General features: G+C 39.3%; 1 protein-coding gene across 1 annotated transcript in view; it reads left to right on the plus strand.

The window, feature by feature from the left end:
- The first annotated feature begins 377 nt into the window (after positions 1–377).
- The window catches only part of BMERB1 (bMERB domain containing 1), a 142,477-nt gene continuing 117,156 nt past the window's right edge, over positions 378–25,698 (plus strand). Inside the window, exon 1 of the mRNA XM_044657342.1 lies at positions 378–483. Coding sequence (XP_044513277.1) covers positions 378–483 — 106 coding nt within the window. The remainder of the gene's footprint in view (positions 484–25,698) is intronic.

Raw genomic sequence — 25,698 nt, forward strand, 5'->3', positions numbered from 1 at the left:
ACACATTGAGACCCCTGACACTTTTAACCTTTCCTCAAGACATCAGAAGCAAAGATACATCATGGCACAGGTATCTCGCTCACTTTCTCTTGGCTGTTCTGTTTTTGTTGCTGTTGTTTTTCAGAGTTATTTCCCGACCCTCTTCTCGCAACCCAGCCCCCAGATCTTTCCCGAGTCACTACTGCGCATGTGCTCCGCATCCCTCCCCTTCCTGGGTACCAGTCGGGCGCTCCCCGACTCTCTCGGCGGAAGAGATGCAGTAGCGTCACGGGCGCCCAGCCCCTTAAAACGCTGCTGGCTGGAGCCACCTCCCTCCCTGCAGCCCGCTGGGGGGGATGGAGTAAAGGAGACCCATCGACCCACCAGTGGAACCGGCAATGGAGTTAAAGCAATCCTTGTCCGCCCACCTGGAGGCTGAGAAGCCGCTGAGGCGCTATGGAGCCGTGGAGGAGACGGAGTGGAAAGCAGAGGGACTGGGGAGAAGTGAGTACCCGGGCGGGGAGAGTAGAGTAGCCCTGCAATCACGCTGGTGGTTGCTTAAGCGCGGTAAAACCTCGAGACCCTTCCCCGCCCGGCTGAAGGAGGCGCCCCCGCAGCGGGGCTTTTAGCCGAGGGGGGCTATGCGCAGCACTGCGCGGGCTTAGGCTGCTAACAAAGGGGGACCGGCACGTCATTCCCGCTGGCTTCTCAGCCTATGTCCAGGGGACTTTGAGAAGCGAGCCCAGTGGGAAATGGAGAGGGGATACCAGTTCCTGGGCTCTGGTTTGGGCTTTCGAAATCCTGGTCTAGTCGCTTTGAGATGGCCCTTGAAGTGGGGTCTCTTCCTCAGTGGCAGGCAGGCAGGGGAAAAGATTAGGGGTGAAGGATGATTTTCCCACCCTGAGGCTATGAGAACTGGACTCTACATTCCTAAGCGAGACAATTGTCCAGGATCAGTCTTCTAGGTTGAGGATGCATGTGAAATACTCAGCAGCATTCCTTCTTTCTCTCCAGGCATGCCTACTTCACCTATTTGATGGGGAGAGGTGGCACTTGGCTCAACTAAAGGTTTTGGTTTTTCTTCACTGTCATTGTAACAGATGGGCTCTGCTTGCTGGTTCTCTCCAAGGTCTTCAGTGTAAAGAGCATCTTTCAAAAGATGAAGGATTTTTTGCAGGATGCAACAGTTGACACTTCTGCCCCTGAGTGCAAAGGCAGAAGGGTGCTTCCTAGGGGCATTAGGGACACTTATACTCCTTGCAAAAACATAATGAGACTCCAAGTGCCCTTCACCTTGCTAGCCTTAATGCAGCTGTCTGCCAGATGTGAAAGGCCATCTCCCTTTCTCATTCAGCCTGTAAATTCTTGCCTTTCTTCTAGACAACTGTTCTCAGAATTAGTCAGAAAGCAGGTATATAGATTTCCAAGCTACTGGGGATAGAACTGGGGGTTTCATAGATACATGAAATATTTGGTTTAATTTTTATAAAGATTTCCTTGGGCAACTTCCAATTCTAATGTGTGTGTGTGTGCTCCTTGCATCAGTACTGTCCAGTAGCTAATTGTGTATTTTCACATTCTTACCTTCTTCAGTCACTGAGGTTTAGAAAGTCCTCTTAGAATGGCACAAATTTGTACTGATCAAGGTGTATTCAGGTTGAATAGGGACCACAGGTTAACCCCTGTTAGTACTTCTGGAGTGTTTTACAGGGCAGCACAGGACTCTCTCTACTATCTTAACCTTTTTTTTTTTTTTTTTTTGTACCTGGTTCCATCTTTTCCACACTCAAGTGTCAAACTCTCCTACCCTCTTATTGTTTCTGCTGTGATAGTTTTGTTGCAGTATCTGTTATGGGATCAGGACTGAATGTATCGATATTTCTTCAAACTAGATTGAAAAGACTCTCAGGATATATTCATTAATTTTACAAGCATGAAGCAGCTCTGACTGTTTCTGGAGTCTACCATGTTATAGGATAATAGGCATCTTTTTGGACCTGCAAGCTGATGTTATTTTAAATGCAACTTTTAATAGCATCTCTAGAAATGACCTGCCTTTTTTCTTTTAAACAGCAATATCCTGGAGTAATACTGAACTATTGGTCATCACTCACTCCCATTACCTTACTGTAGCCTTTGCCCTGTGAACGTCTAAATCTTTTAGGTCACAGACTGTAAGCTGTTCAGAGCTTTTTAGTTAACTCCTTTATACTTCTTTCTTGCAGGAATGAAAGCCTATCATTCTTGTGCTTTTTAGAACTCTGCCCACAGACTCTGGTCTCTTTTTATAGTTATCTTAAAATCCAAAGAGTTACTATTTAAATTACTAAAATTTGGAATCTTTCTAATCTTAGTTTGCTAGTTGTTAGTTTTACCTTTTGGGGTTTCAAACTGTTGGTTATATAGTCTGGGCCATTTTTCTTGCTAAAAGATATTTGAGAGAAAAATAACAATAAGAAGCTCCTTGGGGACTCCTGCCCACCTTTCTATATCTACGCCATCATACATAACACTTATAAAATATATATATTCATATAATATGATGATTATTACTATTGGTTTCCAAAAATAAAAACACCAAGCTAATGTAAGGATATGACATTTGATGTTGAAGTACATTTTTATGTGTATGATGTGATGGAAATGTAGACCCAAGGTAGTGATTCATTTGCCTTTTTAACAGGAGAAAGAGCTCTCTGTTGATGGAATTCCTTACAGATTTAAATTTATTTTGTTAAACACTAAGCATGTGCTTAATTAAAAGGCAGCATAAAAGAGAGAGAGACCAGAGGGCTGATTTTTTGTTAAACTGGATTGTATCAGATTCTATTATTAAATGTTATTAGCAAAACAAAATAGAGAGAAGCTGAATATTGAAATGAATAGGACAGAACAATATTTGAGGATATTAATCCAGATTTTCAGTTTGTAAATTCTACATATTCCAGTTTCTTCTTCTATATAACTGAGATAATAACCCTATTTTCCTTGTAAGAAATTGCTTTGGATCCTTGGAGAGAGTTTTATAGAGAAAATGATTTGGTTTTAGAAAAATTTTGACTTTTTCCCCCAATTCCTTCCCTCTGTTATTAAGACCCATTGCCTTCTGGATTTGCACTGGGCTTTTAAGGGTGGGAAGGATTGAGAGAGGAGAGAAGGGGGAAGGGCATTCCAGGTGGGTGGAAAAGCATCAGAGAAAGTATGGAGGTGGGAAAGAGCATGCTGTGTGCAAAGGACAAGAATAAAGTAGAAGGCTCATGCAACAAATTTTCCCATAAGCAAAAGAGAAAGTGATTCCAGTTTAAAGGCCCAAGCTTGTGGAATGATTAGTAAGTTTGTTGACACCAGTCAAACAAATGCATCTAGACTCAAACTGAACAATATTTCAGGTTTATCAAAATAGTAAAGATGGAAAGAACATAATATATACCTAGATCTTTTAAAAATAGGTTCTCTATGAAAGTTTAGTTTAGGGGGGCAGCTGGGTAGCTCAGTGGATTGAGAACCAGGCCTAGAGACGGGAGGTCCTAGGTTCAAATCTGGCCTCAGACACTTCCCAGCTGTGTGACTCTGGGCAAGTCACTTGACCCCCATTGCCCACCCTTACCACTCTTCCACCTAGGAGCCAATACACAGAAGTTAAGGGTTTAAAAAAAAGTTTAGTTTAGTTTGGTTACTCTCAGGTGTATGAGGCAAATGTTTCTTGAGCTTATTAATAGGGTAGTTAAATCTTTGAACAGCAATAAGGATTTCCTCAGCAGCATGGTATAGTGGGAAGAGATCCAGATCTGGAGTCAGAGTATCTGGGTTCCTACCAATAGCATTGTAATAAATGTTTACAACCGACTCTCTGGGGGAAAAAAGGTACACGTCACATTTTTAAAAAATTTTTATTTTTAAAACCCTTACCTTCTGACTTGGAGTCAACACTGTGTATTGCCTCCAAGGCAGAAGAGTGGTAAGGGCTAGGCAATGGGGGTTAAGTGACTTGCCCAGGGTCACACAGCTGGGAAATGTATAAGGCCAGATTACACGTCACATTTTTAAGCTTAATGTGCATTATAAATACTTTCTCCATCATTTTAGTAAGTGCAGAAAATAATAAATTAAGCCCTGATTTGTATCATTCACTGATTTCTGAGATGTAAAGGCTCACACTGAAAATTTGAAAATTGGCTCCTCTGGTCCTTATCAACAATATCACCTTAGGTATATCATTTTTTCTCTATAGGCCTCAGTTCTTTGTCTGTAAAGTGAGGGAGTTAAATTGAATGGTTTCTTAGATCCTTTCAAGCTCTACATTCTATGATCCCAAAGATGTGAAGAATGAGGCAAGGCTGTAGGGACAGTATGGAATAGTCACTAGTGAGTAAAGCAAGGAACTCAGAGATAAAAAACTTGCATCTAATCTCCACACCATCGCCAGAATGGTAACCTATATTGTGCAAGTTATTGAGGGGACAGAATTGTAGAGTTACAAAGAAGATGAATATACCCTGAATGTTTTAGTCTCTAGCATCTAGCACAGTTCCATGCATGGAATAGAATGGCGTCTGAATTAGGAAGCATTTTGAACAAGCATATCATTATTTACTTCTTTTTGTGTAGGTTCATCACTTTAAACAGGAAAACTAATAAATAGAGAGACATTTTTACCTTCATCAGAATATTTAATGATCTTAGGGTTTCATTCTTGTTTATTAACTGGTGGAGAAAAACAACCACTTGCTCTCATTCCTGTTCTCTGCACATCATTTGCAAAGGACAATAATATGAGCATTTATAGAGCTCTTCAGTCAGTCAATCAATAAACATTTGTTAAGCATTTACCATGTTCCAGACACTGTACTAAGTATAGGGGTTACTAGAAGAGACAAAGGACAGTCCCTTCTCTGAAGGAGCTCACAGGCTAAAGGGAGAGACGACATACAAATGCTATGTATGAACACAGTATATGTAGGATAATTTGGGGTGGGGAGGCTCTATGCTTAAGGAGGGCTGGGTAAGACTTCTTGCTGAACATGGGATTTGAGGGTTTGCCTACTTTAATATTTGCAAAGTGCTTTAAACAGGTTTAATGTTGTTGTGGAGTCATGTCTGACTTGTCATGAGTCCATTAGGGATTTTTCTCAGCAGAGACACTGGAGTGGTTTGTCATGTCCTTCTCTAGTTCATTTTATAGATAAAAAAGTAACTTGCCTAGCATCACTTCTTTAGCAAATGTCCGGGGCCAGAATTGAACTTGGGAAGACGTCTTCTAGATTCCAGGTCTGGCACTATATAGACTGCCATTTAGTTGCCCCTTTACTTAAGTTGTTCCATTTAATCTTCACAACAAACCTTGTAAGGAAAGTATGATTATTATCCCTATTAATAGGTGGAGAAACTGAGGCTGAGAAAGGATAAGTGCCTCATCCAGGTTCATACAGCGTAGTAGTAAGTGTTTGAGGCTGAATTTGAATTCCAGTCTTCCTGATTCCAAGCTCAGTGTTCTACCCACCACACTACCTAGGTTTCGGGATGAGGAAAAATCCTTATTGTCCAGTGTGTCGATTGCCCGCTCTTAGTCTCCCTTTTAACTGGATGGAACCCATGTCTGTGGTTCTCATGTCACAGAAAACGACGTCTGTCTTTTTCACTCAGGTATCCTGTCTGCTGGTAGAACAGACTGGGGCTTGGCACAGACAGGGAATATCCTTTCCAAAACACTGCTCCCAAAGGCCCCCAAAAGTTATTGGCTATTTATTAACAGTCACACAAAGAAGTAGATTATAGTAGGCTCTGTGCAGTGGAAGCCAAAGAAGAGGAAGATCAATTCCACAAACTTATTAAGCACCAATTGTGTGCGAGAGAATCTAACTTCTATTCTCCCATCTCAACTATCTACACTCTGATGATATCCTTCTTTGTAGTATTCTGTGGAGACATCAAGGGACCCAAATGCAGGAATATGTATTTTAGGGAATTCTAGGTAACTCCGTTATTCCAGATAGTAAATTATTTTTCTTTTTCTTATTTAAACCATTACCTTTTATTTTAGAATTGATACTAAATATCAGTTCTAAGGCAGAAAACAGTAAGGGTTAGGCAATTGGGGTTAAGTGATTTACTTGCCTAGGATCACATAGCTAGGAAGTGTCTGAGACTAGATTTGAACCCAGGATCTCCTATCTCCAGGCCTGGCTCTCTATCTACTGAGTCACCTAACTGTCCCTGTAAATTATTTTTAGACATGTTTCCCCTCTATATAGGGGTCATGAAATGGGAAAATAAAAAAGGGAGGGCCACTATAATATGAAAAAAGCTCAATTATTCTAATTATAGTATAAACATATAAATAAGAGAAGCAGGCAAGTGGGCCAGTTTGGCAGGACCTGCAAGCTATCTTAATGGAAAGACAGGAAGTAGCATGTGCCAGGTAGGTCAAATTATTGCCACTATCTTGACTACTTCCTTCAAAACTCAGAGAGATCTCCCAGGACCTTGCACCCTATGGTAGTACCCCTAAACCACCGACGCTGCTTTGGGCCCAGATCTTGTAACCATCATAGATGTTGCAACCCTTATGGGGAAGTGTTTGAAATATCTATAATCACAAACTGCTGATCAACTGCCAATAATGGGCAGAGTTTATTGCCAGAGCCCAGGAATGTACAGCTCTTCAGACCACTGAACCTACCCAGCCCTCCTTGGTGTAGTGGGTCAACCCTTGTGGAACTACACATAGCAAATATCTCTACAAGTGTTATAGCCCCTACTTCTTCAGAAGTCATAGTTACTGAAGACCCCCAAAACAAAGTCCTTAGCATCAAAGCCCTTGCATCATCAGAAAGTTCAACATCAGAGGAAATATGGTTTCGTCAATGTATATATAACAATAAAGAAGATGCATTACCATCTGCTTTGCCCCTCTACTTTGAGGACCACTGGACCTTTTTATCTGATTTGCAACTGATCCTGTACGTGTTATGTCTCGTGTTGTAATGTGATCTCCTTGCAATCGGGAATTATCTTTGCAAAAGACAAAACATGATGCCAATCTTAGCTATTATTTTTCTTTGCATCCTCATGACTTATCACAATATTTTGCACATCTTAAATGCTTACTAAATATTTTTTCATTCATTCATAAAATACAAATATGGATTTGTGAAGTTGGTTCTCCCCCTCCTTTTTAATCTTGTTGATGAATATCACTATCTGGTTTATTCGTCTTCTTGCCTGTCCTAACTGGTCCTGGCAAATCTGAGATCTTTACTTGTCTCAGAGTCAAATTACAGTAGATTGGAGTAGAAGAAGAAAAGGATAAGAATAAATCTAGCTGTAAAAGTAAGGAAGGAAATAAACATTTATTAAGTGCCTACAATGTTCCAGGCATCGTACTAAGCACTTTACAAATGTTATATCATTTCACCCTCATAACAACAGTGGTAAGTAGGTGCTGTTATCATTCCCATTTTATATGAGGAAACTGAGGCTGGCAGAGGTTAAGTGGTCATAGAACCAGTAAGGGTCTGAGGGTAGATTTCAACATAACATTTCATTTAAACTAAAAAACAAAAACAAAGAATCCAGTCCATTAACTTCACTTGGCATTGGGCAGCTGTTGCCAGTAAGTTGCAAGCTTTGCAGTTACTACACTGATTGTTTTAAAACATTAGCTCAAAATTGGTTCTCGTGTCAAAAGTTTAATTCAGGTAAAGTTGTCATATGGTGTTCTCTCTACCTGGACGTCCCCCAGAGGCAGAGCACTACTACTATTAAAGAAGTCTGGCCAGATAACACCGAACCTTCATGGGATGTAAAAAAAGAAGATATCCTGCCATGGTTCTGCTACCAAAGACTATCTTTATCTTGATGGTACAATTCAATATTGAAGACCTTATTCATATGAGCATCACCAAGGAAAGCTCAGCATTTAGTAGTGTTCTCTCTGTCTCCCCCCCCCCTTTTTTAAGCCCTCACTTTCCATCTTAGAATCAATACTATGTATTGATTGGTTCTAAAGCAGAAGAACAGTAAGGGCTGGGCAATGCCGGTTAAGTAACTTGCCAGGGTCACACAGCTAGAAAGTATCTGAGGCCAGATTTGAACCCAGGACCTCCTCTCTTTAGGCATGGCTCTGAATCCACTGAGGCACCTGGCTGCCCACGGTGGTATACTCTTAAATGGACAGGGAACTCTGCAGGAGGAGCACCAAGGAGCACCTGGACAGATATGGTCTCATGTTACTAGATCTTTGGACTTGAATGAAGCAGATTATTTGATTTTCAGGCTGGACACTGACAGGCTTTATTTCTGTTTAAATAAGAGATTGAAAGACTAAATGGCATAGCTCTTTTCAGTTTATTACATGAATGAGTTGCATTAGTCCAAGTTAAACAATAGAACCCAAATGGTTATGTTATAAAAGCTGTGAAGTTTTTTAACTTGTGACAAAAGACAGAAGGGAATTTTTCTACTCATTGCAAAGAAATTCTTACTTGCCCTGAGTCACACAGCTAGTAAAGGTCTGAGGCCAGATTTGAACTCAAGTTTCTCCTAATTCTAAACCTAGGTCCTCAAATTCCAGAGCCCTGGCTTCTCCCAATATACAACATTACAAAATCCTACTCTAATGCCTTATTGCAGTTTGGAGGTGATACTAGGTTCCTGAAGGCTATGCCAATAGAGCCTAAGCTTTGTCAGATTCTTCCAATTTGGAAAGCCTTCAAATAGTGTCCTAGCAACCGAGTATGACAACTTTTCAAGGACCAGCCTGACTAAGTACAGTGTGGCTCATCTCTGGGATGCTAGCTAGGTAGTGATGAATTCTTTGACCTTGGCAATTCATGAAAGAAAGGAAAATATGAAATGGCCTCTATTTAGAAAGGGTCTATGCAGCCCCTTTCTCATTCTGTGGTGACCATGGTACAATGATTTAAAAAAAAAAAGGAAGGCAGAAATGTTAAGAAACACAATTTTTAGGTCATCTATAATCATTAACTTATCTGTTGTCACTCTCACTAGGAGTTCCTTGACCAGTGTGACCTTTTGAACATACTGTAAACAGGGGGACTCAATCATATGGATCTTGACATTCTAGGTATCAATGAAACCAGAGGACAAAAGGAAGTTACAGTTAGATGGAAGGCTAGTCCTCAGGTACCTATTTGGAGAATCAAATAAAGGAGTTGACACAGTTGATTTTACTGTGTATACATCTGACAGTAACAAGAAACATCATTTCATAGGCCACCTGGTCACCTAGAATTGCTGTGCTTATGATAAGCATTTGTAAAAAGGCTATCATGAAGTTAATTGCAGCGTATGTGCCCAACATCTGTTGCAGAGGATGAGGAAATACAGAAATTCTATCTCCCTAATAAGACCCTCTAAATTAAATTGACATGTTTTTGGATTACTTTAATGCAAAGGTAGGCATAGAAGTAAAGCAGAAATCCCAAGCCTATACATAATGAATAATTTATTAGAGTTTGGAAACACTAGACTTAGAGACAACAAATAGCATGACAAAAAAAATGACATTTATTGTACTTAATAGGTAGAAACGAAGTAGTTGAATCTGAGAGTCATTTCCAAATCAACTATTTATATGCAGTTTACTGATTTATTATAACAAAGATTACATTCAGTTCCAAATTAGGAAAAAGAATGAAAATTGAGATGATATGGTATGCATTTGAGATGTCTCCATTCTGCCTGATTTAAATAAACAGTTGATACTAGAAATGAGGAACAAATAAAAGAACAGACATTGACATGGACTATCATCTTTTTCCCAAGCAAGTTTACCTGATATAAAATAGTTGGCCCAGTGAGATGACTGAAAGACCTTAGTCAGCAAACATTTTATTTCTTTGTCAAATGGAGAGAAAAGAAATGATAAACAACAATGGCTTAGAACAAGGGTTTGCAAACCACAATCCATAGTCCAAATCTGCCCACTGCTCGTTTTTTACATTTTAAAATATGTTACCAAAAAACCATAAAATCCACTCTTAGCCAGCAAACTATACAAATACTTTTGAATACAATATTTAAAAATATAAAACAAATAAGCAAAAAACAACTGTTCTTAGCTTTATACAAAAACAGGCAGCAGGCTGGATTTGGCTTGTGGTTCATAGTTTGTCAGCCTCTGGTTTAGAATGCAAATTCATTTTTAGAGTCTTAAAGGGGAAGACAGTGGAAGGTTTTGAACAACACTGCTTCATAAAACATTAAAAAACATTGAAGATTAAAGCAGGTTTCAGAAAGCTTGGTGAGAAAAAGCCAGACCATCCCATGGCTATTTAAGGATGAAACTGAAAGGTCAATGAACAAACCAAAGCGGAAAAGATCTGGAAAGATTTCCAAGTAAATTGCACAAAAGCAAAACCACCACATTTGGACATTATTATCTCAGAGCAAAATAGGGCCACAAAGGATCTTTTCCAACAAAGTGTTGATCGTCAGTAAGTTAGAATCGTATAAGATTCTTTGAAAGATTTAACAGTAATAGCTTAACTCCATGACTTTATGAGCTTTAGTATCAAATTAGGCACATAAGAGTGAAAGCTTTGCTCATCAAAAGTGTTTGCAACTCCCACAGAAGATGTCGAGTACAGAGTCGAAGTGTAAGAGATGATGGAAGTTTTTCTAATGCTCTTATTTATGAATTATTTAAAAATTGTGTTGAATTCATCAAACCCCAAAAGACTGCAGATCTTTCTAAATGAAATCCATAATTTTCCAAAAGTGTTTGGGCTATCTAGTTGGGGAACCCCCCCCCCAAAATTCATAGAGGTAAATAAATCCATCAATCCATATAATCCTATACCGGCATTGCAAATAGGCAGTGAATTAGATCTAGGATTGAATAGAAAGAGAGTGGGATGGATTGACTTAGGGAAACTGCTGTGTGCTTTTCATGATTACAAGTTTTTTTCCTGAGACAAAGATCCACCTTTTTGATGTCAATATTCTCCTGGTGACACTGTATGGCCAAAGGACTACCTAAGTCTCTGAAGAATTAAAGTTGAGAGTCACCCAAGGGTCACTGGAGAGGCATGTGATAGAAGTGAATAGGATATAACATTTTAAGGACAAAGAATTGCATGGGGGAAAATCACAGAAAGGATAGTGATATATGACTCAGCACTTAGCACAGTGGCTGGTACAGAATAGGAGCTTTATAAATGTTAATTGATAGACTGGGAAAGCGGGCAGACCAGTCAAATAGCAAAGTAGTAGACCAAGAAGTAGTACAGGATATCTGATAGTATATTCTATGTAATTATAGGAGATTTCTAAAAGAAGAATCCTGCATGATAGGTGGACTTCATGTAGAGCTTTTTGGGGAAGATAAAGACAAGAATTTTACAGGAAAAGAAGATTTGGGAGAATTGCAATTAATGCTGTGGGAGGGAATATTCTACACTGATGAAATTACTACTCATTAAAGCATAGGAAAGAGGGAAAAAACAAAGAGACGTATGAATTCAGAAGAGGAACAGCTAATTCTCTGTCTCTCTGGGGACAACAGGGAAACTATACTGAGGAGGTGATATTTGAGCTAAACCTTGAATAGTTATCATAGGAGGTTTTGGACAGTCAGAGATGGCAGGAAATGCATTCTGAGCATGGCGCATGGCACATAATGGACATATTTCCAGCAAATGTTGGAAAACGGACAAGTAGAAGACATGCTTGGAAAATAATGTCAGCTGCCTAGAGCACAAGAGTATGTGATGGGGAACAATTGAGATAAGGCAGAAAATATAGATCCAATTAAACTTATAGAAGGCTTTGATTTGAATGATGATATTAAGGAGTGTACGCTTTATTCAGTAAGTAAAAAGCAACTGCTTTCCTTGCTATGCCTCACATTTGTTTTGTATCACTCTAATTTTATCAATTATTTTTACTATGATTCATAGTTCCCTCCTAGACCACAAGCTCTATGAGAGCAGGGGACGTGTAAAATAGACTTTATCTCCCTCATTACCTGGTGGTACAATGTGCTGCATACAATGTGTTTAAATAAATGTGTTAATAAATTTAATTGGGTAGAAAGAGGAAAAATTGATTAGGAGGCTATTGTAACAGTTCAAGAAAGTAAGGCCTTCAAGTGGGTGGTACTCATGAGAAAGGAAATGAAGATACAGATTTATGAGGTCATTGCTTTGACTCTCCCAGACAATTATACAAAATTTATTTATTGAGTGCCTACTACATCCTTAATATTTTTTAGGAATTGTGGGAAAACAAAAGAAATATGATTGTTTTTAAACTGAAAATACTTGCAATCCATTTAGGGACAAAACTGTTACAAGAGCAATAGTTAATAAGCTATTAACTATAAAATTGTAGGAGCTGGTGTAATAAAAAAAGAAACTTTATGGATCATGTACAGCTTTAATTAAGTCTTGGAGGATGTATAGGATTTGGTTAGATGAAAAGGCAAAAAGGAAGAAGGACATTCAGGTAGGTTAAATAGCATGAGCAGAAAAATGTAGTGAAAAAGAATATAGCATGTGTTGTAGATAAAGAGACTAGCTAGACTGGGGCAGAGGCTAAATGCTGAAGAGGGGTAGGAAATCAAGTCCATTAAATAGGATTCAGTCAAATTATGTAAAGCTTTGAAAGCATAGCAAAAGAGTTTGAGTTTGATGTAGGAATCATTAGGGAGGCATTGTAAGTTTTTGAGGAAAGGAGTAACATGAAGGAAATGGTGTTTTAAGGATGCTCTGGCTATAGGTGGATTTGGGGTTGCAGATATTGGTAATAAGGAAAATGCTAAGTGCCAAGACAGTGAAAAAAAGCACTAGAATAGAAGTCAAAAGACTCTTTTATTGTTCCATTTTTTGCTACTAATTATTTGACTTCGGCCAAGTATGGATCTCAGGTTCCTTATTTATAAAATAAACTGTTTGAACTAGACTATCTCTAAGGTCACTTGAAACCCTAACATTCCATTCTATTTTTGGTCTTTTAACTTTGTTTTAGTATTTTTTGTTGTCCCATAGTTATTAATTTCTGTTTGATCCATACTGTTTTTCAAAGAGTCTTATATAGGTAAAGTTTTGTACCACCTGTATTAAGCTGTTAATTCTCTTTTCAAGTCTGACCTGTTGCATAATGGTGTCAGACTCATAGGGACCACCAAAGCCTACATAAACATTTTCTTGGGCAGTGCATTTAGTGCATTGATTTAGAAAAATCACATATTGTATTTTTATTTGTTTTGTTAAGTATTTCCCAGTAACTTTTTTTAAACCCTTAACTTCTGTGTATTGGCTCCTAGGTGGAAGAGTGGTAAGGGTAGGCAATGGGGGCCAAGTGACTTGCCCAGGGTCACACAGCTGGGAAGTGTCTGAGGCCAGATTTGAACCTAGGACCTCCTGTCTCTAGGCCTGACTCTCAATCCAGTGAGCTACCCAGCTGCCACCTCCCAGTAACCTTTTAATCTGGTTTGGGCATTGCTCAACCATATGTATATTGCCTGCAGGCTACATTTTTGACATCTCTGCTACAGGACTCTCATTTTTTTTCCAAATTCCTTTCTCTAGAGCTCTCATTTCATTTTGAATTCTTCAAAATAATCTCTTGCTTCTTCCAGGAATTCTTTTTGACCTTGAGGCCAATTATTTTTGTTCTTTTACTTTACTCATAAAGGTTTGGAAGTTACTCTTTTCTTCTGGAGTTGGACTTGTCTCTATAATAGCTCTTTATTATCAGTTTCTTTTTTTATTTACTTATTCTTCTAGTCTTGCTTTCTGAATTGAGACTTTGTAGTAGGGCCAGGTTCTGGGTGCTTCTGAAGGAAATGATGGAGTCTTGTATGATTCTGGTCTGTATTATCTGCAGTCCTGTCATGTATTCTCCAGGTTTTGAGAACTGTGTTCTTCATTGATACTGGGGGCAACTCATGTTAGGAAACTGCAGATCTTCAGCTTGTTCTAACTTTATCTAGGTCATAGTAGGATTGTTGCCCTTCCTGTTTGAGCTTTGTAGGTCTCTGGACTCTAGTATTAGTCTGGGAAACACCACTGTAGACTTGTCTCTTGGTTGGGTCCCCAGTAGACAGGTACTGGCCCCAGCTTTTGTTGCCTAGCTGGAAGGTTCTGCAGTACAAGGTGACACAGTTGCAGGCTCACCTCTACCTAGTCTATACCCACAAACTGAAACCTGCTCCTGCTCTGGGATCAGAGCAACAGAATTGCCAGCCCATCCTTACACTGAAGTTCCTATCCTGATCATTTGCTTGTGGGCTGAATTCATGATCTTGCACTAAGAAAAAAATGACCCAATGTGGTTTCTCCTTGGATTTTCTAATTACTATTCATTCTCATCAGTCTAGAGCTCTTCATAGATTTATGCTAGAGTAATTATGGGAGAGAGCTGGACTGCACACCTTCCTCCTACTCTTCCTTTTTTGATGCTTTACAATTTTATTCAAAGAAGCATTTCTTAATGATTTGGGAATAAAATAAAGTGATGCTAAGATAGGGCAGTGGGATTAAGATTTTAAAGAAAGAATCAACAACATAGTTACATAAAGGTTAAATAGAGAAATATACAGGTTTAAGGATCTTTCTTCAAGCAGGAGATGACCAGTGTCTTATGTGAGATTATAGATCATAGAGATACAGTTAGAAAGGACTTCATTGCTCATTGAAGCTAGCACCCTAGTTTTACACATAGGAACACAGCATCATAGATTCAAAGCTAGGAGGGTTCTTAGAGGCCCTGGAATCCAATTCCTACATTTTACAAATGAGAAAACTAAAGCATAGAGGTTAAAAAAAACTTGCCTAAAGTAACACAGCTAGTAAGTCTCTAAGACAGGATTCAAATTCAGGTTTTCCTGACTCTAATTCTAACATTCTATACATTATGCCACCTAGACCTAGAGAGGCTTAAGTGATTTTCTCAAGGGTCACATAAGATTTTTTAGTATTTAAAGAAACTGGCATCTCTTCATCCCCCATTGACTTTAAATTAATGTTGGCACCATCAGATACATAATAAAGGACAAGGAGCAAAGGCATGATTCAGCAGAATTACATAAACATAGAGTCATGTAGCAAGGGGGGTAGAAATTTGCTGTTTAGGTCAATTTGGAATCCTTTGAAACATTGAAAATTTGAAACAATTCTTATTATTAATAGCTTATTTTATTTTTGGTTCCTCCTACAAATAGCCGAGGACTCAGTGCAATTTGGAATGATAACAAAACAAATATTCCAGGGGGTTAAATAACTCCTTTCAAGCCCTACCAGAAACCAGAATCAGAATGATTATCTGCCCTGCACTCTGCACCCCCGCTCCCAATCCAGCTCTTCTTATGCTCTTAGCTAAAAGCCAACAAATAAGTTCAGATGGAAAATAGCATTTGCATATGGCCAATGGAACTAGCCCTGAAAAGGTCAAATCAAGTTTGATGGGTTAAACCAAGTGAGTCAACAGTTAACAGTTAGGGTCCCAGACAGTGTTCTATGTAACTTAATTGTGCTTTATAATCATTTGCAAATATTTTATGTAATATTAAAAAAATCAATCAAGGCAGCCACAGCAGAGTTTCTGTTGGTCTGGTACAAACAAATTTACGCCTGATTTCTGCAGTCGTATCAGCATCCTTGATCTCCTGCTCTCTCAGGTGAACTTAAAGCTTTTCAGTTCAGATGTATGCTTATTGTGTGCTATATAAGCACATATCTGTGCTTAATGCTTAGACTCTCCTAGGGTGAATCAAAATCTCATTTGAGTTAGATACAGAACAGGGAAAGTCAACCAATGTTGTCAATTTCCATTGATGATGACTTTTCTGAGCTCTGCTGCCATTGAACATTCCTCAAAAATTCTTTCTAATTGCAGATTCTTCCTGGTAGTACTCAGGATGGCAATTGAAAACTCACTGCTGTCCTTGGTTCTGATTCTTGATATAAACCTGGGATGTTGAGAATAATGATCTGAGGAAGGACAACCAGAGACTCATCCAAGCTCTATTCCAAATGATATGTTTTTTACAAGGGGAACTGAAAAGTGGTCATTTGTTTTGTGTGGGGAATGAAACTGCTTAATTTTCCTTTCACAACCAGCACCCCAGAGTGTGAGTGTCACCCACTCCATATTTGCCATGCATTTTTGCAGACTTGGCCCTGGCACCCATCCTAGAATCTCTACTTCTCTCTGCTCAAGCATACATAACAAGGGGCAAATTTCCTCCCATCCTGCCTTTAAAATCCTATGCAAATGAGGCATATCCTGAAGAGCAGCTCAGCAGATGCTAGGGTTGTCTGAGCTCTGTTCCAGAAAGCCAGATCTGTTCCAGGTCCTAAAGACACAGAGGTTATTTTCTAGGGAGCAGTCAGATACTTCTCTCTTCGATGCCACCTGGCACAGAGCTCAGGCAGACTATTTTTATTCTTTTTTTAAATTCCCTCCTTTTGTGATGTTTTATCACTATGGCATTGGTCTTTCACTGTATAGCTCTCCATCTATCCACCTTGCCAATGACCATTATGTGTGAGATTCTAGGAGGGAAACCAAATTGTCTTTCTGGAATTTACAGACTACATAAGGAGTTCTTGATCTGGGTTCCATGAATTTGTTTTAAAAAATATTTTGGTAACTGTTTTTCAGTATAATTTATATCCTTTGTAATCCTATGTATTTTTTCTGCATTTCAAAACATTAGTCTAAGAGATCATGAAGGAGTTCATGACACAAAAAGGTGAAGGAATCCCTGATTTGGATGGAGAAAGAAGACATAAGACAAAGAAAGATAAATAACAAGACAAGGGATAAATGAAAGTTCAATATAAACAGTAGAAGATGTCAAAAGGCGGCAGGGTATGATGAATTGTCACGAATATACCCAGATAGCATGCCCTAGAGGAATTTAGAGGAGGGAGAGACCTCACTGAGGGTTGGAGAGGTCTGAGGAAGCTTCTCTTTGAAAGACTAGTGCCTGTTTCTTGAGGGACAGGTAGGAAATACATAGATGGGGGAGAAAGGATTCCAGGTCAGGAAAATGGGGAGAATGAGGTTAATGGTAGTATTAACAGAAAATTGGGGGTACAAGAGAAAATGATTCAAGGGGAAAATATGAGGAATCTCATTTTAGATATGTAGAATTTAGGTTACATGACACACCCACCTAAGAAAGATCAATGATCTTGTTAGTGTAAGAAGCTCTTTCTAACAACCACAACCATCTTACTTTGTTTATCAGCACTAGGGAATTGCATGAGACATTTAGATATTAAGTGTCTTGTTCAGCATCATAGAACAGAATTATTTGAAACTACACTGCATGTTAACATTGAGCTAGAACCACTGACAACATTTTACATGTTTATAACTTTCTACTTATATGTAACCACTTCATGGTGAAGGGTGGTGGACTCATTATTTGTACTAATCAGAACATAGCCCTGAAACAAAAACAATGCAACCAAAATCAGAAGGGAAACAACAAACCAGGGAAAAAACCTTTATAACAAAAAACACCTACAAAGGTCTAATTACTCAAATATACAAGGAGCTAAATCAATTGTACGAAAAATCAAGCCATTCCCCAATTGATAAATGGACAAGGGACATGAATAGGCAATTTTCAGATAAAGAAACCAAAACTATCAATAAGCACATGAGAAAGTGTTCTAAATCTATAATAATTAGAGAAATGCAAATCAAAACAACTCTGAGGTCACCTCACACTTAGCAGATTGGCTAAAATGACAGCAAGGGAGAGTAATGAATGTTGGAGGGGTTATGGCAAAATTGGGACATTAATGCATTGCTGGTGGAGTTGTGAATTGATTCAACCATTCTGGATGGCAATTTGGAACCATGCTCAAAGGGCCCTAAAAGACTGCCTGCCCTTTCATCCAGCCATACCACTGCTGGGTTTGTACCCCAAAGAGATCATAGGGAAAAAGACTTGTACAAAAGTATTTATAGCCGTGCTCTTTGTGTTGGCAAAAAACTGGAAAACAAGGGTATGCCCTTCAATTGGGGAATGGCTGAACAAATTGGTATCTGTTGGTGATGGAATACTATTGTGCTCAAAGGAATAATAAACTGGAGGAATTCCATGTGAACTGGAAAGACCTCCAGGAATTGATGCAGAGTGAAAGGAGCAGAGCCAGAAGAACATTGTATACAGAGACTGATATATTGTGGTAAAAATCAAATGTAATGGACTTCTGTACTAGCAGCAATGCAATGACCCAGGACAATTCTGAAGGATTTATGGTAAAGAACGCTACCCACATTCAGAGGAAGAACTGCAGGAGTGGAAACATAGAAGAAAAACAACTGCTTGAACTCATGGGTTGATGCGGACATGATTGGGGATATAGACTTGAAAGAACCACTATAGTACAACTATCAATAATATGGAAATAAGTCTTGATTGATGACACATGAAGAAACCAGTGGAAATGCGCATTGGCTATGGGGAGGAGGGGTTGGGGGGAGAGAGTAAGAACATGAGTCATGTAACCATGGAAAAAATTTTTCTGAAAAAAAATTAAATTTAAAAAAAAAAAAAGGAAAATAGCCCTGGATTTGAATCCAAGTACTATTTTTATTTTAAAACTCTTAGTTTCTGTCTTAGAATTGATACTTGAAGAGTGGTAAGGGCTAGGCAATTGAGGTTAAGTGACTTGTCCAGGGTCACAGAGCTAAGAAGAATATGAGGCCAGATTTGAACTCAGGCTCTTCTGACTCTATTCACTTTGCTACCAACAAGTATTATTTATCTGCTATGTAACTTGCCTTGATAGCAGAATTTTTAACCTAGGATATGTGAATTTTTTAAATGTATGATGATATTTCAAAATAATTAATTTAACTTGTATTTCTATGTATTTTGTCTTGTGCATTTAAAAACATTACTCTGAAAAGGAGGTCAAAGGCTTCACCGGACTGTCAAAGGGGACCATAACACCAGAAAAGCTAATAACACTTGCAGTACAGCAAGACATTAAAATAGAGATACCCAACAGGAAGTTGGATATTTGGGAGGGAGGCCAAAACTGGCCAGCTATTGGCCAGCTAGGAAGTTCTCCTGATTCAGTGTTAGATCTGCAGACTTCCCTTTAGTCTGTGACTTCTGTCTTGGTTATTCCTCTGCAAGCCTTCAGAATGGGCTAGAACTGCTTTGGCAAATGTCTTTGGAGTTTGAGTGCCCCGAGGGCAAATTCAAGCTGTCCATGAGCCCCTGGATTACTGGAGAGCTGAGAGAGGTAGTGCTTGCTTTGGGTGGCTGGACAGAGGTGTGGGGCATGCAAAAAATGTCCTCAAGGGCTAGGAAGAGGGGGAATGGAGCAGCTCCCCAAGTGCCAGCTCTGCAAGCATGCCACATCTTTGCCAACATTGAGCTAGAAGCTGGAACTCAGTGAGACCTGTACTCCTCCTAGGGTCCAAACTACACTGTTGCTGCATGCTTCTTTGTTTGCTCCTGTCTTTATATATAGGTATCCCTTCCACATTGTGATTTTCCCCATCACAGTTTTGATATTTTGAGGGCTGGCAATAAGAAATTAAATGGACATTTTGGGAGAGTTTTGTGGAAGCCACAGACAATACTGAAGGCCAGTAGATGATACAGAAAAAGTTTAGAAATTCAGAAATGCATAAAATATATGTCTAGTATTGTATGATTGTATATCAACACATTTTATCTTTTGATACTATAAATATGGACAATTTCTTTTTTAAAGTTAAAATATGTAAAAAGTTAAAGTTTGCAAAAAGAATGTGAAAGCCAGCACAAAAGCTAGAAATGTTAACGGTGACCTACATAGATAGCCTATGATCAAATATTTAACCAAAATTTTACAATAAGGTTTTGTAAATACCTTATAAAAGAAAAAAGGAAAAGAAAAAATTTAGACTTCTTTTCTCATATGAAGGGAGGGCCAAAAAGTTGGATTTTTCAGAACATGGAAGCATCCCTAACTCCATAGATGTGGGATACCTGTACAGCCTGGGGCTTTCTACTACTCCCTACCTGGAAAGACCATTCCATGGCCCAGGGCCCTTCAGTCTGCCCTGGAGCTGGATAGCATGCAGCAAAATACCAGTTGGCATCCACTGCAGTGCCCTGGCATGGGTCTGGAACTTTCTTTTGCCCTGACACATAGCCTCTCTGTGGGAACATGGGCAGCTGAACAGCCTGGCTAGACACCATCACCCCATCCTCAGGATCTGCATACCTCTCTGACTCTTTGTGCCTGGAAAAATGAGTCATAGTGACTTTTTCTTGGATCTACCCATCAGGATTCAATCTGGTGCATTTTCTAGATCTATATGGAGGAGGGTTTTTTTGTGTGTGTGTGAGGGTGGGGTGGGGAAGCAGAAGCTGTGGTACTGCTGCCTGATACTCTGCCATCTTGGCCCTTCCTTAATCATGTTTCTTTCTAAGTATTCATTCAAACTTGAACTTTTCCTCCAAACTCTGGATAAGGGTGGGATGAGATCTATGTGCATTACTGAATTCTCTTCAAGGAGCTTAAATTCTATTGAGGAAGATGACACATAAAAGGATTTAGAAAGAGGATTTTGTCTGGGCCACAGGGTAGAGGCATCTCCACGATGAAAAAGTTCATGATGTGAAGGTAATGTTCAAAGACTGAGGTTGGGAGTGAAGTGAGAGTGCCTTGGGTTCCCCAAACTCTTTTCCCCAATCATATACTTAAGGTTTCTTGACCTCATGGCTAGGAGAATGTTGGTCAGCTCTATCTACCTTGGCACTACATTTGAGTCTTGCTTGGGACCTTGTATCACCTCCTCTAAGGTGATAGACATTCTAGCTGCTCTGAGAGTGTTGTGAGGATTTCTCAGATTCTCTTCCAGAAAAAAGTCATTGGATTTTGAGTCAAAGACCGGGTTTCAAATCCCAGCTCTGTCACTGACTACCTAGGGAACCCTGGTCTACATTAGATGTCTATCTAATGGCTCTATATGTCTATGTCTAGATGGCTCTATAGAGCCAGTGGTTAGTAGAGGACATAAGAAGAAGAAAAGCTTGGACCTATCATTGTGTTTTGAAGAGAGACTCAAACCTTAGTGAATCTCTTTGGTTTGGGAAGGACATGACTTCATTGTTAGAATTCCTTGCTTGATATATCTCTTCCTCTGCTAGTTCACTGACTGTGGTGAAGGTGGCCAGGAGAAACTTGTGTATGTCTGATTCCCATTTCCCTGGGCATCTTGGATGCCATACCTCTGTCTGGTATCTCCTCACTGGTGGATGGATCAGTTTTCTGGTATTAAGTAAATCTAGAATGACAACCATCCTGAGACATCCTATGACACTGTGTGTTCAAAGGGTCACTTAGCCTTTCTGTAAATGAGAGAGTTAGACTCAATGGCCTCTAAGATCTCTTCTAGCTCTAAAACTATTAATTCTGTAAGCCCAAGATCTATAAATAGGTCAAATTAGATCAGTGGTTCCCAAACTTTTTTGGCCTACCGCCCCCTTTCCAGAAAAAAATATTACTTATCCCCTGGAAATTAATTTTTAAAAAATTTTAATAGCAATGAATAGGAAAGATAAATGCATCTTTGGCCATCACTGCCTCCCTGGATCGCTGCAGCACCCACCAGGGGGCGGTGGCATCCACTTTGGGAATCACTGGATTAGATGATTATGAAGGTCCTTTCCTGAGACAGCCTAGACCTACTTCTCTGAGATGATATCTCTCTGAGACTCTCCCCATAAGATTTGGGAATGTTTTTTTTTAAAGAACTCTGGAAATAATACTAAGGCTCCTGGAGGTAGGAAGGTATACATTGTCTTGATTTCTAGTTAAGGTAAGGGTAATAGTGTTACCCATAGCATTGGGCCTGACACCCAAGGGCCATCATATGGAACCCAAGGGCCAAGGTGAATGGGTCCAGCATGGTCATGTTGTGGGGGACTGAGGTCCCTGATTTACCTACTCAGTTTAGACTTGGTTCTAATTCTTTCCTGCATTTCCTGCTTACTAAGTCATCTCTTCTCATTCTCTGATCCATGACCATATAAATTGCCAGACCAATTCAAGGAATGTTTATTATGTTCATGCTCTGCTAGGAATAATAATTCACATTTACCTAGACCTTAAAGATTTATAGAACATTTACCTCACATCATCCCTATTAATTGGGTGGAACAAATGTTATGATCCTATTTTAATAATATAGGATCATAAAGCTGAAAGGAGCCAAAGAGGACATCAAGTCCAATTCTCTCATTTTACAGATAAGGAAATTGAGGCTCCAAGAAGATATAGTATAATCTGTAGAACTTCTCCAATTTCCATTTGCAGCTCCATTTGGATAAATGGGTTTCTTCTTCATTGTCCTTCATCATGGGCTTTTGTGTAACTGAAGTTTGATGAGATGGGGCAAAGCTAGCAAGGATAAGCTAAAGGCTACCCTTCCTCCCACTTAAGTTGTCCTGAAGCTTCCATACTCTTAGACTAGAGATATTGGAAGGTAGAACATAGTTATAAGTCTTATTCAATACCTATCTTAGAGATGGAAGGAGTAATCTCCTAGCCTTGGCAGTCTTGGAATCCTGCCAGTCCTGCCTCTCTGCCAGGCTGTTGGGAGTGATATTCTGACCTTTCTTCCACTCTCCAAAGAGGTGAGCCAGGCTTCAGATAATATTTACTAATACTACCTGCAAGCCCAATACTAATATTTCTCTTCATTTAGACAACCCAAATATATATACACATCATGTATGTATGTACCATATCATGTTTTACTATGAATCTAGGTGGTACAGTGGATAAAGCACCTGGCCTGAAATCAGGAAGACTTAAATTCAAATCCAGGCTCAGAAACTAGCTGTGTGGTCCTGAGCAAATCACTTAATCCTTCTTGCCTCAGTTTCTTCTTCTCTAAAATGAGCTGGAGAATGGAATGATAACCCACTCCAGTGTCTTTGCCAAGAAAACTCTGAGACTGAACTTGAACTCAAGTCTTCTTGACTTAAAGTTCAACACTCTATCTTTCCTACCACCTATTTGCCTAATTGATTGTTAATTGATTAGCACAAGTGCAAAATCAATGGGTAGAAGTTAGGGGGAGGCAGATTTCATCTTTTTTTAAGCAATTAGAGGACTCTAACAGTAGAATGAGCAGTGCCCAGCTGTGGTACATCTTGCATGTTCCTATTCCTTATCATTACCAAATCTGGATGATCATTTGACAGTGATGTTATAGAAGGATTCACATCAGGAAGGCAGTTGAATTTGATGACCTCCATAACTTCAATGTTCTGTTTTTTCACTACTGTCCAAGTTTTTTTACCTTTTCCCCTTCAGAAATTTCAGTGTCCTATTTAACCAAAGAGCCCTGGAAATATGAATGAGGTTGGATGGGTTTAGCGTTAATCCAGCCGTATTCAGTCATGCCATTTCCTGATGCAGAATGAAATCTCTCCATGCAGAAGATTTGATTTTTGCTAAAGGCATTCCTGTCTGTGAAGATTCCTAGCCATCACAGGTTGAAGTGACAAAAAATAATTGTCCCTTTTGCTTATAAAGAGAAAAAAAAGTTTCGGGTAAGCTGTACAGGAACACATTTGAAAACTAGCTTAGGGACAGCAAGGTGACTCAGTGGATGGAGAACCAGACCTGGAGATGGAAGGTCCTGGTTTGCAATTTGGTCTCAGACACTTCCTAGCTGTGTGACCCTGGGCAAGTCACTTAACCCCCATTGCCTGGCCCTTACCACTCTTCTGCCTTGGAACCAATACACAGAATTAATTCTAGGATAGAAGGTGAGAGTTTTAAAAGAAAAAGAAAAATAGCTCATTGTGGTTTAGTGGAGGCATCACTGGATTTTCTTTACCTATAGTGAGTTCTATCTCTGCCACTTTACTACTTTTGTGACCTTGAGCAAGTAATTTAAATTTCTTGGGGTTCAGTTTTCCCATCTGTTAAATAATGGCTTTAAATTAGTTGATCTCTAGGGTGTTTTTTTTAACCCTAACCTACAGTCTTAGAGTCAATACTATGTATTGGCTTAAGAGTAGTAAGGGCTGGGCAATGGGGGTTAAGTGACTTGTTCTAGATTAAGTTCTTATTCTAGGATTGTTAAAGATTGATAGTTTGTTGAAAAAAATTGTCTTCCAGAACTGGTTTGAACTGAACTATTCTTCTTTTCTTATTTTTCAAAGTGTTTGTGGGAAATAATGAAAGAAACCAAGAAAGTAGGATACTTTAGATGACAAATATTATATTAAACTCCAACAAATTGAAATAAGTATTTCTATTCAACCTTATGGCTGGCAGGCATTCTAATACTTAATTTGGTATTCCCAGAAAGATTTTGCAGAATTCTTGTGTTGTCAGTCACATCCAACTCTTCATGACCCCATTTGGGATTTTCTTGGCAAAGATCCTAGAGCGGTTTGCTATTTCCTTCTCCAGTTCATTTTATAGATGAGTAAACTGAGGCTAAGAGGGGTGATTCATCCAGGGTCACACAGCTAGTAAGTGTCTGAGGATGGAGTTGAATTCAGATCTTCCTGACTCCTGACCTGGTGCTCTATCCACTGCAGCACTTAGTTGTTCCTGATAATTCAAGTATATCAACTAGGTTGTATTTATGTGTATTCATTTGTATCTGTCTCATTTTAAGAACTGAAGCTTCTAGTAAAATAAAGGCTTATGTAGTGGGCGTCATCTCTTGGGATGCAGCTGAAAAATAATCCAGCCTGATTTACAGTGAGAAAGGAAGAGAGTGGGAGGAATGGACCATTTCCTTTTGTGTATTCACTGAATCCTCATCTCTTCCAGCACCATCATAAGCCACAGAGTCATCCATGGGGCCTCCCAGATCCAGGAACAGAGACTCCGAGCAAGATTTATTGGAGACCAGGGAAGGGGGAGGATAAGATCCCCGACTACTCTTATATGCACTCCAATTTGTAAAATCACCACTACTAGGGGAAACACACATGGTCTGCCTTATTTTAGAGGGTCAGTAGTACCATCCAATATTATTTGTATTCTATTCTTCTGAGATGCAATATTGGGCAGCGAGATGCCACAGGAGATAGAATGCTGGCCTTAAAGTCAAGAAGCTCTGAATTAAAATCATGCCTCAGATACTCACTACCTGTGTTACCCTGGACAAGTCACTTAACCTCTGTCTGACTGAGTTTCCTCAATTGTAAAGTAGGTATAATAATAGATAGTTCTTTCTTCATGCAGTTGTTGTGAAGACCAAACAAGATATCTGTAAACAATTTAGCACAATGCCTGTGTATAATAGGCTCTTAATAAATGCTTATTCCAAGGGGCAGCTAGATGGCACAGTAGATAGAGACGGGAGGTCCTAGGTTCAAATCTGGCCTCAGACATTTCCTAGCTGTGTGACCCTGGGCAATCACTAAACCACCACTGCCTCGCCCTTACTACTCCTCTGCCTTGGAACCAATACACAATATTGATTGTGAGACAGTAGGTAAGAGTTTTTTTTAAATGTTTATTCCTCTTATCCATTAAATAAGTCATCTTCCAAGGAAATATTCTGCAGCATGACATTTCAGTTATAGTATAAATCCATCCATAATTCCAACGCACAAAAATACCTATTTAGAGAAAGAAATGAGAGAAATCATAGTGACTTCTCAGGATCCTTGTAGAAGATATCCTGAGGGGGAATGAGCAGTGAAGTAATTCCTTAGTAACCATTTAACTCACTTTGTCAAGATCACTC

This window comes from Gracilinanus agilis, chromosome 1, assembly GCF_016433145.1.
Source record: "Gracilinanus agilis isolate LMUSP501 chromosome 1, AgileGrace, whole genome shotgun sequence".
Lineage (NCBI taxonomy): Eukaryota > Metazoa > Chordata > Mammalia > Didelphimorphia > Didelphidae > Gracilinanus > Gracilinanus agilis.